This window comes from Thermobia domestica, chromosome 3 (genome assembly GCF_964235325.1).
Source record: "Thermobia domestica chromosome 3, izTheDome1.hap1.1, whole genome shotgun sequence".
In the NCBI taxonomy this organism is placed as follows: domain Eukaryota; kingdom Metazoa; phylum Arthropoda; class Insecta; order Zygentoma; family Lepismatidae; genus Thermobia; species Thermobia domestica.
Window position 1 is genome coordinate 107,635,493 of NC_137456.1, and position 13,325 is coordinate 107,648,817.

Sequence of the window (13,325 nt, forward strand, 5' to 3'; positions counted from 1 at the left end):
AAAAGTTACACATTTAGCCATTAGATGTCAGCAAACATCCTCCAGTGGTTGAGATCTACCAGACGAAATTGAAACTTAGAGTGTGTGATTCCGTTTCTGACAATATGCCCAATATGCTATATATATTCATAGGACCTTTTTCACTTATCTCGGTGTCACGAACCACCTTCGACGTTTGTTACACTAATCAACTCAATTTATATATAAAGTATATTTACCATCCAACTGAACTTAGATATTTGAGTATCAAATCTCTTATGAGGAAACATTATATTGCATATATCGTGAACGAATCACGGCTATCAAACTTTCTTTAATAACACTAGTTAACAAATTTAAACTTTTTGTTTGTTACATGAGAAAAATCACCTGATCTTAAAGGAACTTTTTGCGCTGAATTCGAATATGCACTCGGTTTCTCTCCATCACGTACAGTTTTCCCGTAACAGAGGGATTTTCGGGAAATTCCCTCAAAAATTTCCCTTTTTCAGATATTTTATTCCCCTAGCTCCTGTCCCCTTACATATAGTAACATAGAAATTATACCTAAGTATACCTTGATTTATATTTAATAAACCCTAAAAGTTTCGTAAAAATCGCTTTGTTCTTTCTAGAGAAATACATATATTTGTATGTATACTGTGTGCACTGTTTATTGCACCTGATAGTAATGCTTTCAGATCTCCTGAGTTGGGGTAAAAACGATTTGCTTTATTACTACAAACACAGACATAAAAATGAATATTTACAATAGTCAACAACACACTTGTATTGCTCTCTGTAAATCAGAAACGTGTATAAAAATAGAATGTACTTCTAACGTATATTTTTTTAAACGTACAGTATATGTATATCTTAATACATATATATACAATTCTCCAACTTTTTTCGTTTTGTTCATGAAATGGTTATCAATATTTGTTATCAAATGTAACAGAATGCAAAAGAAAGAAAGAATGGAATACAGACTCATTGTTGACAACAATGAACTAATGCAGTTTGAATTTTCCACTACGGTATCGTTCCCCCGCCCCCCCCGCGCATTTCTTTCTTTCTTGTGTTCTTGACACCTGGTGAGGGAGTTTTGTACATTTTTATATTGACGTGTGGTTTAACACTACTTCACTTTCAAAGTTGTCTTTGCTGCTAAGAGTGCTTTCATGTTTGATCTTAACGGCATTATACCCAACTAAGACCAGAAGTTTAGTTTGTGATCAGTACAATGGCGTCAAGAGGACGGCGTTCGTGTGTTAACTCAACAAATAGTTTTTGTTATGTGTGTGGCCAGTTTGTAGTTAAAGGACAGTGTAGATCCATTACGCCATCGGTGAAACTAGCATATTATATATATTTCGGATGTCGTGTGGGAGATCAGGACAAAACTTGGGCACCCAACATAATTTGTGCGTCGTGCTACGTCACTTTACTTGCATGGGCCAAAGGGAAACGGAGGTTCATGAAATTTGCTGTACCAATGGTGTGGAGAGAACCCACCAACCATCTGGATGATTGTTATTTTTGTCTCACAGTAGTTAAGGGACATTCTAAAAAAAGCAAATACACAATAAGTTATCCCAACGTTAAATCCGCAATTAGACCTATTCCGCACGGGGATGAACTTCCACTTCCCGAGCCCCCTACCAACTGGGAAGAGATATGGCCAAAAGACTCTGATGATGATCATGACCTTGATGAACCATCGACATCAACATGTACATCCAAGGATCCAACGTTCATCCCTGACTGTGTTCGCGAGCCACATTTCATCCGGCAATGTGAACTTACTGACCTAGTCCGTGATTTGCACCTGACAAAACAAGAGGCGGAACTTCTGGGATCAAGGCTCCAGCAGTGGAACTTATTGGATGCAGAAACGAACATATCAGTGCACAGGAAAAGGCATGTTCAATTTTCAAGCTATTTCTCAATGCAAGATAATGTGTGCGTATGTACGGATATAAATGGGTTGATGGCGGAGCTAGGAATTCCTTACGTTCCAGAAGAATGGAGGTTATTTATCGACGCGTCAAAGGTCAGCCTTAAAGCTGTCCTTTTACATAATGGAAATAAAAAACCTTCTATACCACTTGCGCACTCAGTAAAGATTAAGGAATCCTATGACACCATGTCAACTTTGCTAAATCTTATAAATTACAAGGACCATTGTTGGCAAATATGTTGTGATCTCAAGGTAGTTGGTATTTTATTAGAACTGCAGTGCGGTTACACGAAGTACCAATGTTTTTTATGTTTATGGGATAGCCGAGCTGATGACAAACATTATGAAGTGAAGGAATGGGAACCTAGAGTGAATTACGTACCTGGAGAATGCAACGTCAAATACGCTCCTTTGGTAGATCCTAATAAGATATTGCTACCGCCACTTCATATCAAGTTAGGACTTATGAAAAACTTTGTCAAAGCCATGGACACATCTGGTGAAGGTTTCAAGTATTTGCGAGATAAGTTCCCTAACCTGAGTGATGCTAAGATTTCAGCGGGAGTGTTTATTGGTCCCCAAATTAGGAAATTAATGCTTGATGATAGCTTTGACAGCAAGTTAAACAGTGCTGAGCTAGCTGCCTGGACAGCATTTAAGTGTGTTGTGCGCAACTTTCTGGGCAATAACAAAGCTGAGAGTTACACAGAAATCGTACAGGACATGATACAGAAATACAAAGAGTTGGGTTGTAGGATGTCTTTAAAAATCCACTTTTTGCACTCCCACCTCAGCTTATTTCCTGCTAACCTAGGTGCTCTCAGCGACGAACAGGGGGAAAGATTCCACCAAGATATAATGGCAATGGAGAAAAGGTACCAGGGACGATGGGATCCTTCAATGATGGGGGACTATTGTTGGGGTCTTGTTAGAGAATGCAACATTTCTTACAAAAGAAGGAAGTAGTGTACGTTTTTGTAACCCAATGGAAGTTTCATATATTGTGATAGTTTTGATTGTCTTTTCATGACCTTTTGGTACATTTGTATTATTGTTTATTGTAAATTGTCACACTTATAAATTATATTTTATATATGTGTTTGTGGTAATAAAGCAAAACGTTTTACCTCAACTTAAGAGATCTGAAAGCATTACTATAAGGTGCAATAAACAGTACACACAGTATACATACAAACATATTTATTTCTCTAGAAAGAATAAAGCGATTATTACGAAACTTGGAGGGTTTGTTAAATATGAATCAAAGTATACTTAGGTATAATTTATATGTTAGTATATGCCAGGGGACAAGATCTTGGGGTGTAAAATAAACGAAAAGGGAAATTTTTGAGGGATTTTCCCGAAAATCCCTCTGTTACGGGAAAATCGTACGTGATGGAGAAAAACCGAGTGCATATTCGAATTCAGCACAAAAAGTTCCTTTAAGAACAGGTATTTCCTTTTATGTAACAAAACCTTTGTTAACTAGTGTAATTATAGTCATTTTGAGGGGGGGAGGGGTACGTAAAGGATAACATTTTTCAAATCAAAATTTCATGAATTTTTCGTAAATTGTTTACACCTCGTAATTCATGTCAATCTTCTGGCGCCGAGTGCTGTTGAGCCATACGTTGGAAGATCTTAAAGATTTGTCGACGTCTTCTAGACATCAGTTATTTGATCGTAGTGGCTTAATTTGAATTTATTATTTTCTGAAACTTAACGGTAGCATGTAACAGTAGTCCCATAATAGAATACAGAGGTTTTGAAAAGCATAAATTTTTCATCACTGCTCCAAATTAATCATTATTTTGGTTGAAAAATTGTGGAATTATGAGATCATCTACATTTGGCAGATTTCTAGAATCTGCTCTCACTAATCCATCTTGCATGAACATATAAAACACTTTTTTTTTGGGGGGGGGGGTCCTAAATGAGCACTCTTGAATCGGTATGACATCATCTACGATTTTCGTAATGATGGACGTGTACTAATAAAATACCCTTTCTTCTTTCACCGAAAATTTTTCCCTAGCTTCTTTCCCTTATTTCTCTGATCATTGAAAAGCATTTGAAGAAATGTTTAAAGGGTAACTTCATATTAATGTTTTAATTTATTTTCAAATTAAACCCTGTATTACAATAGTGGAAATTCCAAAACATTAACAAAAGTGACCGAACCAGCCTTGACGTTAATAAAACTTTGTCTAAAGTTGGGTACTTACTTAGTGGTACAGAGGAGGTTACCGATTTTGTATATCGTCAATTAGCTCAGTTTAAGTTTCAGCAGTTACAGTTGGCTAGATTTATAGTCACGAGTTCGCATTGTTGTGGCACATAGGAAGAGTACGTGCGTGTGTTATCTTTCCAATATGTGCTTTCTTCCATATTCCTGTAAACTATCGTAGTTCTGATAGCCAATTGGTGAAGTGTATTTTCGTAATGCCTGAAAGTGGACAATACTATTTGGATGTGGTAAGTGCCGGTTATTTCTTTCTGACGAGCGGGTACAGTGGCTCGGTGGTAGAGCATTAATATCTAGTGTGAAATTTTCGTTTTCCTCCTCTAAGCCATGTAGATTAGTGTTGGGCAACATTATGTCGATGGATTTTATCGAGTTTCTCATGTTTACTCCCACACACCAGTTCCTTCAGAATCATTTTTCTTTATTGATCGTCTCTCTCCTTTAACTCTCTCCAACCTTTAACTTGTCTCTTTCAGTACCAATATATTTTATGTGCATCTTTATGTATATATTAAATTATTAATTAAATCGAACTTAACTCCTTTTTAAATTACTTCTTCGGAAATTACGAAATTTAAATCTATATAACAACATCGAGTCCGTGGGTTATCTCGGGATACTCCCGTTTCCTCCCACATCCTCATTTCACCAGTTCGTCCATCATTATTCACTTGTCTTAATCATCCATCTCCTTTAGCCTAAAGGACATATCCGTGGGTCGTTAAACTGAAAGATTTCATTTTAAATCTATGTAAGTATAGAACTATGAATAATTTGCCCATGCAATTTTACTTTCTAAATTTTATTTATTATTCGTCCACTCTTCATTTCAACATAATTCCTGGTATAACTTCACGTAATCATTATTTCAGTGTAGTTGAAATTATTGTTCATAAATGTCGTCGATGTATTTGCATTAATTTGTAACGTGAAACTAGTTACGGTAGATTCTGTTGTTTCTCAGATAGAATAATCATTTAAAAAAAATACAACTTGAACGTTTTCATTATTATTATTATTATTATTATTATTATTATTTTAATTTCCGTTCATTGTATGTTTGTTGATCCTGTCTTATAGCAAAAATTATCTATATATACAAAAAGGAACGGGTTTGCTGGCGTAATGTTGTTTTTGTTAGTAGTATTACTACGGTTGAAAGCAGGATTAGGTCACTTTTCAGACATCCTGTATTTTTTCTCCCGTAGTGGTTTTGAAAAACAAATTTATTCATTCTTTTAATGCATATTAAAAGAATGTAAGAGACATTTATTTTATTTTCAGCTTGGCCTCAGCTCCAAATATCCTCAGCAATCATAGATCGTTAGTGGATGTTGACTCTTCCGATTCATTTAGGAGATACGCATGTTCGTGGTGTCCCAAAAGATTTTACCAGCGGATTGATTTGAAACGCCATATTCGTGTTCACACTGGAGAGAAGCCATTTAAGTGCCCCATATGTTCAAGAGGATTCACTCAGAAGAAGAGTGTGAAGAGTCATTTGTTCACCCACTCTGCAGATAAACCTTTCTATTGTACGGTGTGCAGTAGAAGTTTTACGTCAGAAGACGTATATAAGAATCATTGTGCTATGCACTCAAAGAAACGCCGTGTAATAATTAATTAAAGGTATGTTTCCATTTCGTAGTGTGTTTGTTTTAGTGTTTACGTTTCTTTTCAATGCTTAAAATTGTAGGCACAAATCTGCTGTTAAATACAAAATCCAGATTTATTCATATCAAATCGGTTTAATGAGACTTTTAACAGAGGATATTTACATTATTATTATTATTATTATTATTATTATTATTATTATTATTATTATTATTATTATTTGTTACTATTTAGGTTACGGTCAAGAATGATTTCGAAAAAGATTAAATTTATCAAGCTTTTCATTCTTTCTTACATTGAAAAGCTTTTCTAATGCGTTTCGAAACTTACTGTAATATGAAACACATTTTGAATAGATATTTAACTCTCTAGCGCCAAGCTCTCAAAGATTTTCTAGTCTGCCAGACGCGAGTTTGCTTTCTCTTAATTCAAATAAATTGAAATTCTTTCTTTTTTCTGTTGCATATGAATTCAAGTATTTGCACCAAAATCAGATTCTTAGGCATCCAATATCATTAAAAGGTGAAAGACGGATAGATGTGCATGACATATAGTGTAAGAATGCATGTGTTGAGTTAAAATTCATTTGTTTAGTTGTGGAAAATAGTTTTAAAAAGGTATAATTTAAATAAACGTTGTTTGTTTTGAATTCAAACTAGCTGATAATAGAATAGTTTAGTACTTAAAAACAGTGCATGATATTTATGTAATAAAATATTATATTTCAAGTTAAATTCTATATAATTGTCTCTTGTGGAATACTGTTCGTCTGTTTGATCTAGATCTCTGCCACACATCTTTTAAGCTAGATATTGTTATTAACTTGTTTTTAGCTGTTGCTCGGCACAGAATTGTAGATCCAGCACAGCTATGTAGATCCAAGTACTTAAATTATTATGAAAACACTGAATGTACCATGATACATTACTCATTGGAAAGAAAAAATGCTATATTGTTTCTTTGTAAAATAGAAAATGGCAAGTTAAACTATCACTATGTACTTCTTACATTTACGATATTTTCTGAATACACCTTCGCACTACGTGTAATGTAAGTCTTTGATCCACAACATGTTTTCAAGAGAGACTTCTTACTGAACTGAAAGACTTCCATCTACCATAGATATATTTCCCTTTAAAAAATATCCAATCTGCATTGTGTAGAATTGAGATGTAAATATTGTTATATACATTTTCGTCGATATCTTTCTCGTGATACTCTGTTTTATTATTTTTATTTTTACTTTATTTATTTATGTATTTATTATTTTTCCTATTATTATTGTTATATGCTCCTGTGTAAAATGACAAATGTGTTGTATCTAGAACTACACAAATAAATAAATATTAAAAAAAACTATAATAGATTTGCAAGGACAGAGTTATATATAAACCATTTATGTCTTTGTAAGTATTACTATCAATTATCTAATTTTTAATTTTATGAAGATAAATTTTGTTTCTTTAATCACTATGCAGACATGCTTCAAGATTTTTGCAAAGAAAATGCAATAAATATTATATTAACTGTGATATACACACATTAAAAAAAAAAATCTAATATGATTTGTCTTTCTGCACGTAATTAATCTGTCTTATGTAAGAGTTACTATAGAAGAAAAGCATGTTCTGTCTTATACTCACAGAACGTTTAGTCTTTTGGCTTTCTAATATTTATTCACGATAGACATGTTCATTTGTCTTTCTGGATAGGTTTAATTACACATATTAAACTTATGTCATAAATTGGAAGATTAGTAAAATTTCAGTTTGAGAACTACAAAAGATGAATTTATCACTGTAAGTCATTATTTGAAATTTTCTGGATATCCGAGTTCATTAAATTACGTTTGCCCATAATTGTGAAATCAGTTTCGATTTACCTTCATAACATAACCACATAGCTGAAATAAGATTTCTTTCCTCGTAATTGAACAGTTTAAATATTAACTTTCTAATAATGAATAAAATAAAAAGCTCAGCCCTATTACGCAAATGCCGGAATTATACACTTTTCAGGGTAACCTCTGCGAACTTTTGTCGACAATTCCTGTCTTCTTAACATTCCAATGAGGTGCGAATATCTCAAGTGGTACTAGGATTTTTGAGATTTTCTAATAGTTGTACATGAAAACGAAATGAAAATTTTAATTTCACATTATCAAGATAATACCTTTTAGGCTAAAGGAAACAAATGATTGTAATGAAAGTGAATGATTATTAAGTAATTGGTGAAATGAAAGTGTGGGAGGAAACTGAAAAGCCCTCACGGACACGATATTGCCCATCACAAACTCGCGTGGCCAGTCATGGAACCAGTTAACTTCGTACCAGAGTTAAACGCTGTATCACTGAGCCACCGTGTCCCTGTGTTGTTTATTATTATTTACTTATAAATGCACCATAACTGACAAAAGTAGTCTTAAAAAACATACACATTTTCAAGTTTTCAAGAGTTTCGTTAGCTCTTAGGGTCATTAAAAAAATATGCAATCAAATCAGAGGTAGTGGTCGGGGCACGTTGAAATACTGCCTGGCTGTATGACGAAAGAGTACAGGAATACCTTGCATAACGCAGTTAATTGGTTCCCAAAAATGTCCGCGTTATGCAAAACCATGTTTCGAAGTCTGTTGACTGTAAGTTCAAACTGAATTTGTTCATCATATAAATTTAAGAATTAAGATAGTAAAAGTGTAAAAACGGATTGATAGTGAAAGAAGAGGGAGAAATGGATTCGGGGGGTCTAACTTTTATCTTTTTTCTTCCTTTTTATGACTTGTCATGTGAAGAGAGGGAAAGAGAAAATGTTGGTTCCATACTTTCTTCTGTCGTTGGAAGGCTCTATTTAGTTACTTGCCTTTTCCTCCTTTCAATCTCTGTGATATATATGCATCCGGAATAACAGGTTGAACCTTCTGCTTTCCGAGCAGTCTTTGACATTTCAATATAACCCCCACCGATATCGACGCACTTGCGCCAATAGTACACTAGTTGCATACCTCGGAAGAAAGAGGCTGCTTGCTGATGGCACCAATAACACACTGCCTTCATGACCATGCCGTATGCAAAACGCTGACCTTGCAAGCGTTCCTTAAGCTTTGGAAACAGCCAAAAGTTGCAAGCGTCCAGATCAGAACTATAAGGTGGGTGCGGCTTAATGTCTCGAATTGAAGCTTCTGCAGCGAGGCGGTGATCACCCGGTTTGTGTGGGACTTTGCGTTGTCTTGTTGAAGAATGACACATTTATGAGTACGAGCTCTCTTCCTGCTGAAGCTGCGTTTTGAACTTTTTAGGACGGCGAGAAGATAGATGTATGTATTCCGTGGACTGGCGTTTAGTCTCCAGCTAAAATTGTTGAACCCAGGACCTGTTCCCAGTTACGGGACCCATAAAAAAGGCGTCTACTTCGAAGTTAAAATGGGCCCAATTTTATTCAGAGGCGTTTTTGCGGGCTTCTATCATTTCCACTGTAAGCTGACGCGGAACCTATCTTGAACACACTTTCTTGAACCCAAGCTTATCATGTATGATGTGATTCATTTTTCCAAGTAATGTCAGCAGTCACTCTCTGCTTCATGCGGCGATCACCGTGAATCAGTGAATCAACGTACCCCACTTTCTCTGGAGTGGATGCAATCATTGAGCGTCCACTACGATCTTTGTCATCTAGACACAGCGTGGCTGAATTCTGTGTGTGTACAGTCCGTACCCATTTCCTCACTGCCCTGATGTCCACATATGCTTACCTATACACAGCACTCATGAGACGGTGCATATTGTTGGATGTCACACCTTCCACAGTCATGAATTCGATAACCGCGCTCTGTTTTAAGCGAATGTTCATGAAGTATATCACTAATTCTGCAGCATCCTCGTTAGTGAAGTTTCTTGAAGAAACAAAATATATTTGTGAAGCAGAAGGTTCAAGCTTTCGTTTTAGGGTACAATTATGTACGTGCAACAATATATATAAAATCATAAATAAAAAGTAAAATCTTTAAAGTTTACGTCCCATGATGATGCCCTATAGGATAAAATAGACAGTGAATAATTATAAGTGGAATTGGTGGATTGAGAATATGGGAGGAAACAGGAAAACGCACGACACGATGTTGTTCACCTCAAACTCCCATGGTCTGGGATTGACTCAGGGATCTCTGGAACCAGAGGATAGAGCTCTACTACTAAGCCACTGTTCCTCCATTCTTCAATTGTAGTTAATATCGTCATACCACAAGGCAATACTCTTCTCGACTTATACAATATTTCTATTTATACATGAATACTTAAATTCATTACATTCACTAGTTATTAAAAAAAAAAAAAAAGTTAGCAAACCTGTCGCTAATTCTTAAATATATGTACTAATGAAAACAGCGTTAGAGCAAAGTCAGCTTTGTTTAAAACTGCTTTATGGAAGGTATTTCTGTCAAGTCAAGTTACCCATCCACATTTCTCCTGCCTATATATATTGTTTCATTATGTCCTATATACTGTAGGTAGTACTTTTGACTTTTTTTTTCTTTTCGTATGTTTTCAATGCCCAGAAAATGCGATGTTGATAATGAAAGTTTTAAAATGTTTATTTAGTTATTTTAATGCTTTTATTCTTAACTATCACATAAGTAACTTTTATTTTATTTCGATGTACATATATCCATGCCGGAGTTCGTTTGTTCTAGCCGTTATATAATCTTATCAATATGATGTAAAACCTTTACATTGATTTATGTAGAACTTTAATTAATTAGAGATCCTGCAATGTGTAAATCAAGTCTGTTTTATTTTCAGCCATGTTATACCTCAGACTGTTAGTGGCACTTTCATGACTGCATCCCAAGGTGAACCTGCTGGTGGACTAGGTAGGCGATACATGTGTTCATGGTGTTCCAAACAATTTTACCAGTCAATTGACTTGAAACGCCATATTCGCATCCATACTGGAGAGAAGCCATTTAAATGTCCTGTGTGTTCGAGAGGTTTCAGCGTAAAAAGCAGTGTGAAAACGCATTTGTTAACAGTGCATTCAGCAAGTAGACCGTTTTACTGTAAAATTTGTAGTAGAAGTTTCTCGTCGCAGGACTTGTTTGATAAACACGCTGCTAAGCATTCTTCTAAGTTATCAGTTTGAACGTAGCGTAGAGTTTCTCAAAATGTATAGTGAAAGAAAACTACATTTATGTATTAGATGTGTTATACTTTCAGAGTTGTTCTATTATTTTCTGTTGATAATGCGTCAAGTGATTCAATACTTTTAATTCTAAATTGTAGATTACACTCAGAGATTGCTTTTGTATTTGAACCTGATGTCCTCCTGTAATAAAACACTTATAACTATATTTTGTGTATTTTTAAACTTCATTGTAATTTACTCTGTCGACAGATTAATATTTAGATAATTCTGTAGAAGAAAACAGAATATTCTTGCTATCATTTCTATAATCAAGAGTTAAAAGAGTTTCTGGGTATTAGTTTTGAGGTTGAAGAAATGAACTGCGTAGTACCAACCCATAAATTGGTACATATCCATACCTATAATATAATACTTGAGTTCCAAAACACATCTTTGTCACTTTCCCCAATGCTTAATAATTTTATTCTGTAGCCAAACTGGTATATAAAGGTCAGGTACCCGGTCACTTCTTTAGGGCAGAAATTTTAGAAAGCGTACTGGTAACAGAATCTAGTAAAAAATATCTAATACACATTTTTGAAACTAAATTAGTTGTGGTATGTAGCAAAGCGGGTTTGATGGAAAAGCATTAATCTGATTTTGTAATTAGTCGAGGGAAAACCCAGATATTTTACCCTTAGTGGAGAGTCGTGGGTTTTACTATGGCAATGACAAAAATCAGATGCACAGTAATACACTAAATGTATAAGATATGAGTCGGGCTTATAAATCAAAATCTAACATATCAATCCACGCGTCTGTTTTAGTCTTGCTCTATACTGTGAAATTTGGTAGATTCATCCGCCAGGATATAAAATCGTTGCAAGCACAAAGTTATCTGTCAGCATTATATCCATGCTGTATTCTGTGTACTACATTTTTATATGGACAGAAGTCTAATTAAAGAGAAAGATTTTTTTTTTTTTTTTTTTAAGCTACAAACTAGCTGTACTGTTAAATCTCGAAGTCAGTGTTTCTCAACCTTTTCAAATTTGGGATTCTAATGAAACTTCATGTGATTCAGAAGTACACTACAAAGAAACTACTTCTGTTACGTCTGAAGTGTATTCCTCTAATTAACCAGGTACTGAAATATTAAAGATTTTATTTTCACTGAACGAGTGTGCCTTTTTCAACTTTCCATTTCCCTCTCTTTCTCATAAACTAGAAAAATTGTGCGCAGAATCTGAAAATGTATCAAACCTGTTTCTGTGCCTGGTCATGGTGGTAGACTTTGACCTACTATAGAAGTTGTGAAATATTATGGTGTGCTAACTTTTGGTTCCCGAGTTTATAGACCATCAAATTTGTGATTAGACCATAATCACATTCTCGAAGGGGAAAGAAAAAAGAAAAAACGAACTCGTCCGAAGTGGATCAAACTCACCTTGTGTATATACTTTGACTTATTATACAAGCGTGTGAAATGTTATAATGTACAACTATGTGGTCCCGAGTTCTGAGCCATAAATGTGATTATTGAAATTTTCACGAAATAATTTGAATAAAGGTTGCTTAGAGAAATCGCTAAAGGATGATTTTTAGACAAATGAAAGAACACCATGGCCCAAATATATAGTAAAGGGTGATAGATGTTAACTAATGTATATACGAGGTGCGACACACAAACACATACATACATACACACACACAACACACACACACACACACACACACACACACACAAAAAAAAAAAAAAGAACTGAAGTAATAATTCAGAGCACTTACATTATTGATTTCTGTCGGTGATGTCACCTTCAAAGTAGTCCCCCTCTGCTTCAACACACTTCTTCATTCGCTGCTGCCATTGTATGTAACATCCCTGGAAGTCATGTTCTGTAAGGGTCTTTAGTACGTTTTCCGTGTTTTTTTTTCCTAACCTCATTAACGGAGGTAAAATGTGTTCCTTTCAGTTCAGATATGATTTTCGGGAACAAAAGATCACAAGGTGCCAAATCAGGCGAGTACGGCTGGTGTTCTAACACTGCAATAATTTTCCGAGCCAAAAATCGCTGTACAGATAGGGGCTTGTGAGCGGGTGCATTGTCCTGATGGAAGATCCAGCCACTTTCCCACAATCGAGGCCGTCTTTTTTGAACGTCTTCACGAAGCTTTTACAGCCTCAACAATTGCTCTAACATTCAATCTGCGGTCATTTCTCATAACATGACGAACATGTTCGATATTTTTTTGAGATACAGAAGAACGTGGCGGTCTGTTCGTTCATCATCATCACAGTTCTCCCTACCCTCCAAAAACGTTTTGTGTCACTCATACTCTTGTGTCCTTGACATGCAGGCTTCTCCATAAACTTTCTTCAACATTTGAAATGTTTCAGTGGCAGATTTTCAAAA

At 35.1% G+C, this 13,325-nt stretch overlaps 1 protein-coding gene across 34 annotated transcripts in view; it reads left to right on the top strand.

Moving 5' to 3' along the window:
- Positions 1-13,325, top strand: part of LOC145680652 (uncharacterized) — a 407,115-nt gene that overhangs the window by 163,519 nt on the left and 230,271 nt on the right. Inside the window, exons 4-5 of one of the 34 annotated variants that reach the window (XM_081751377.1) lie at positions 5,469-5,813; positions 10,590-10,723. The exons of 32 other annotated variants lie outside the window; for them this stretch is intronic. In XM_081751377.1, the coding sequence (XP_081607503.1) occupies positions 5,469-5,811 (343 nt within the window). In that variant the 3' untranslated portion in view covers positions 5,812-5,813; positions 10,590-10,723. Of the gene's footprint in view, positions 1-5,468; positions 5,814-10,589; positions 11,138-13,325 lie in introns of those variants that run through there. One more of the 34 variants, XM_081751379.1, reaches the window with a different exon arrangement.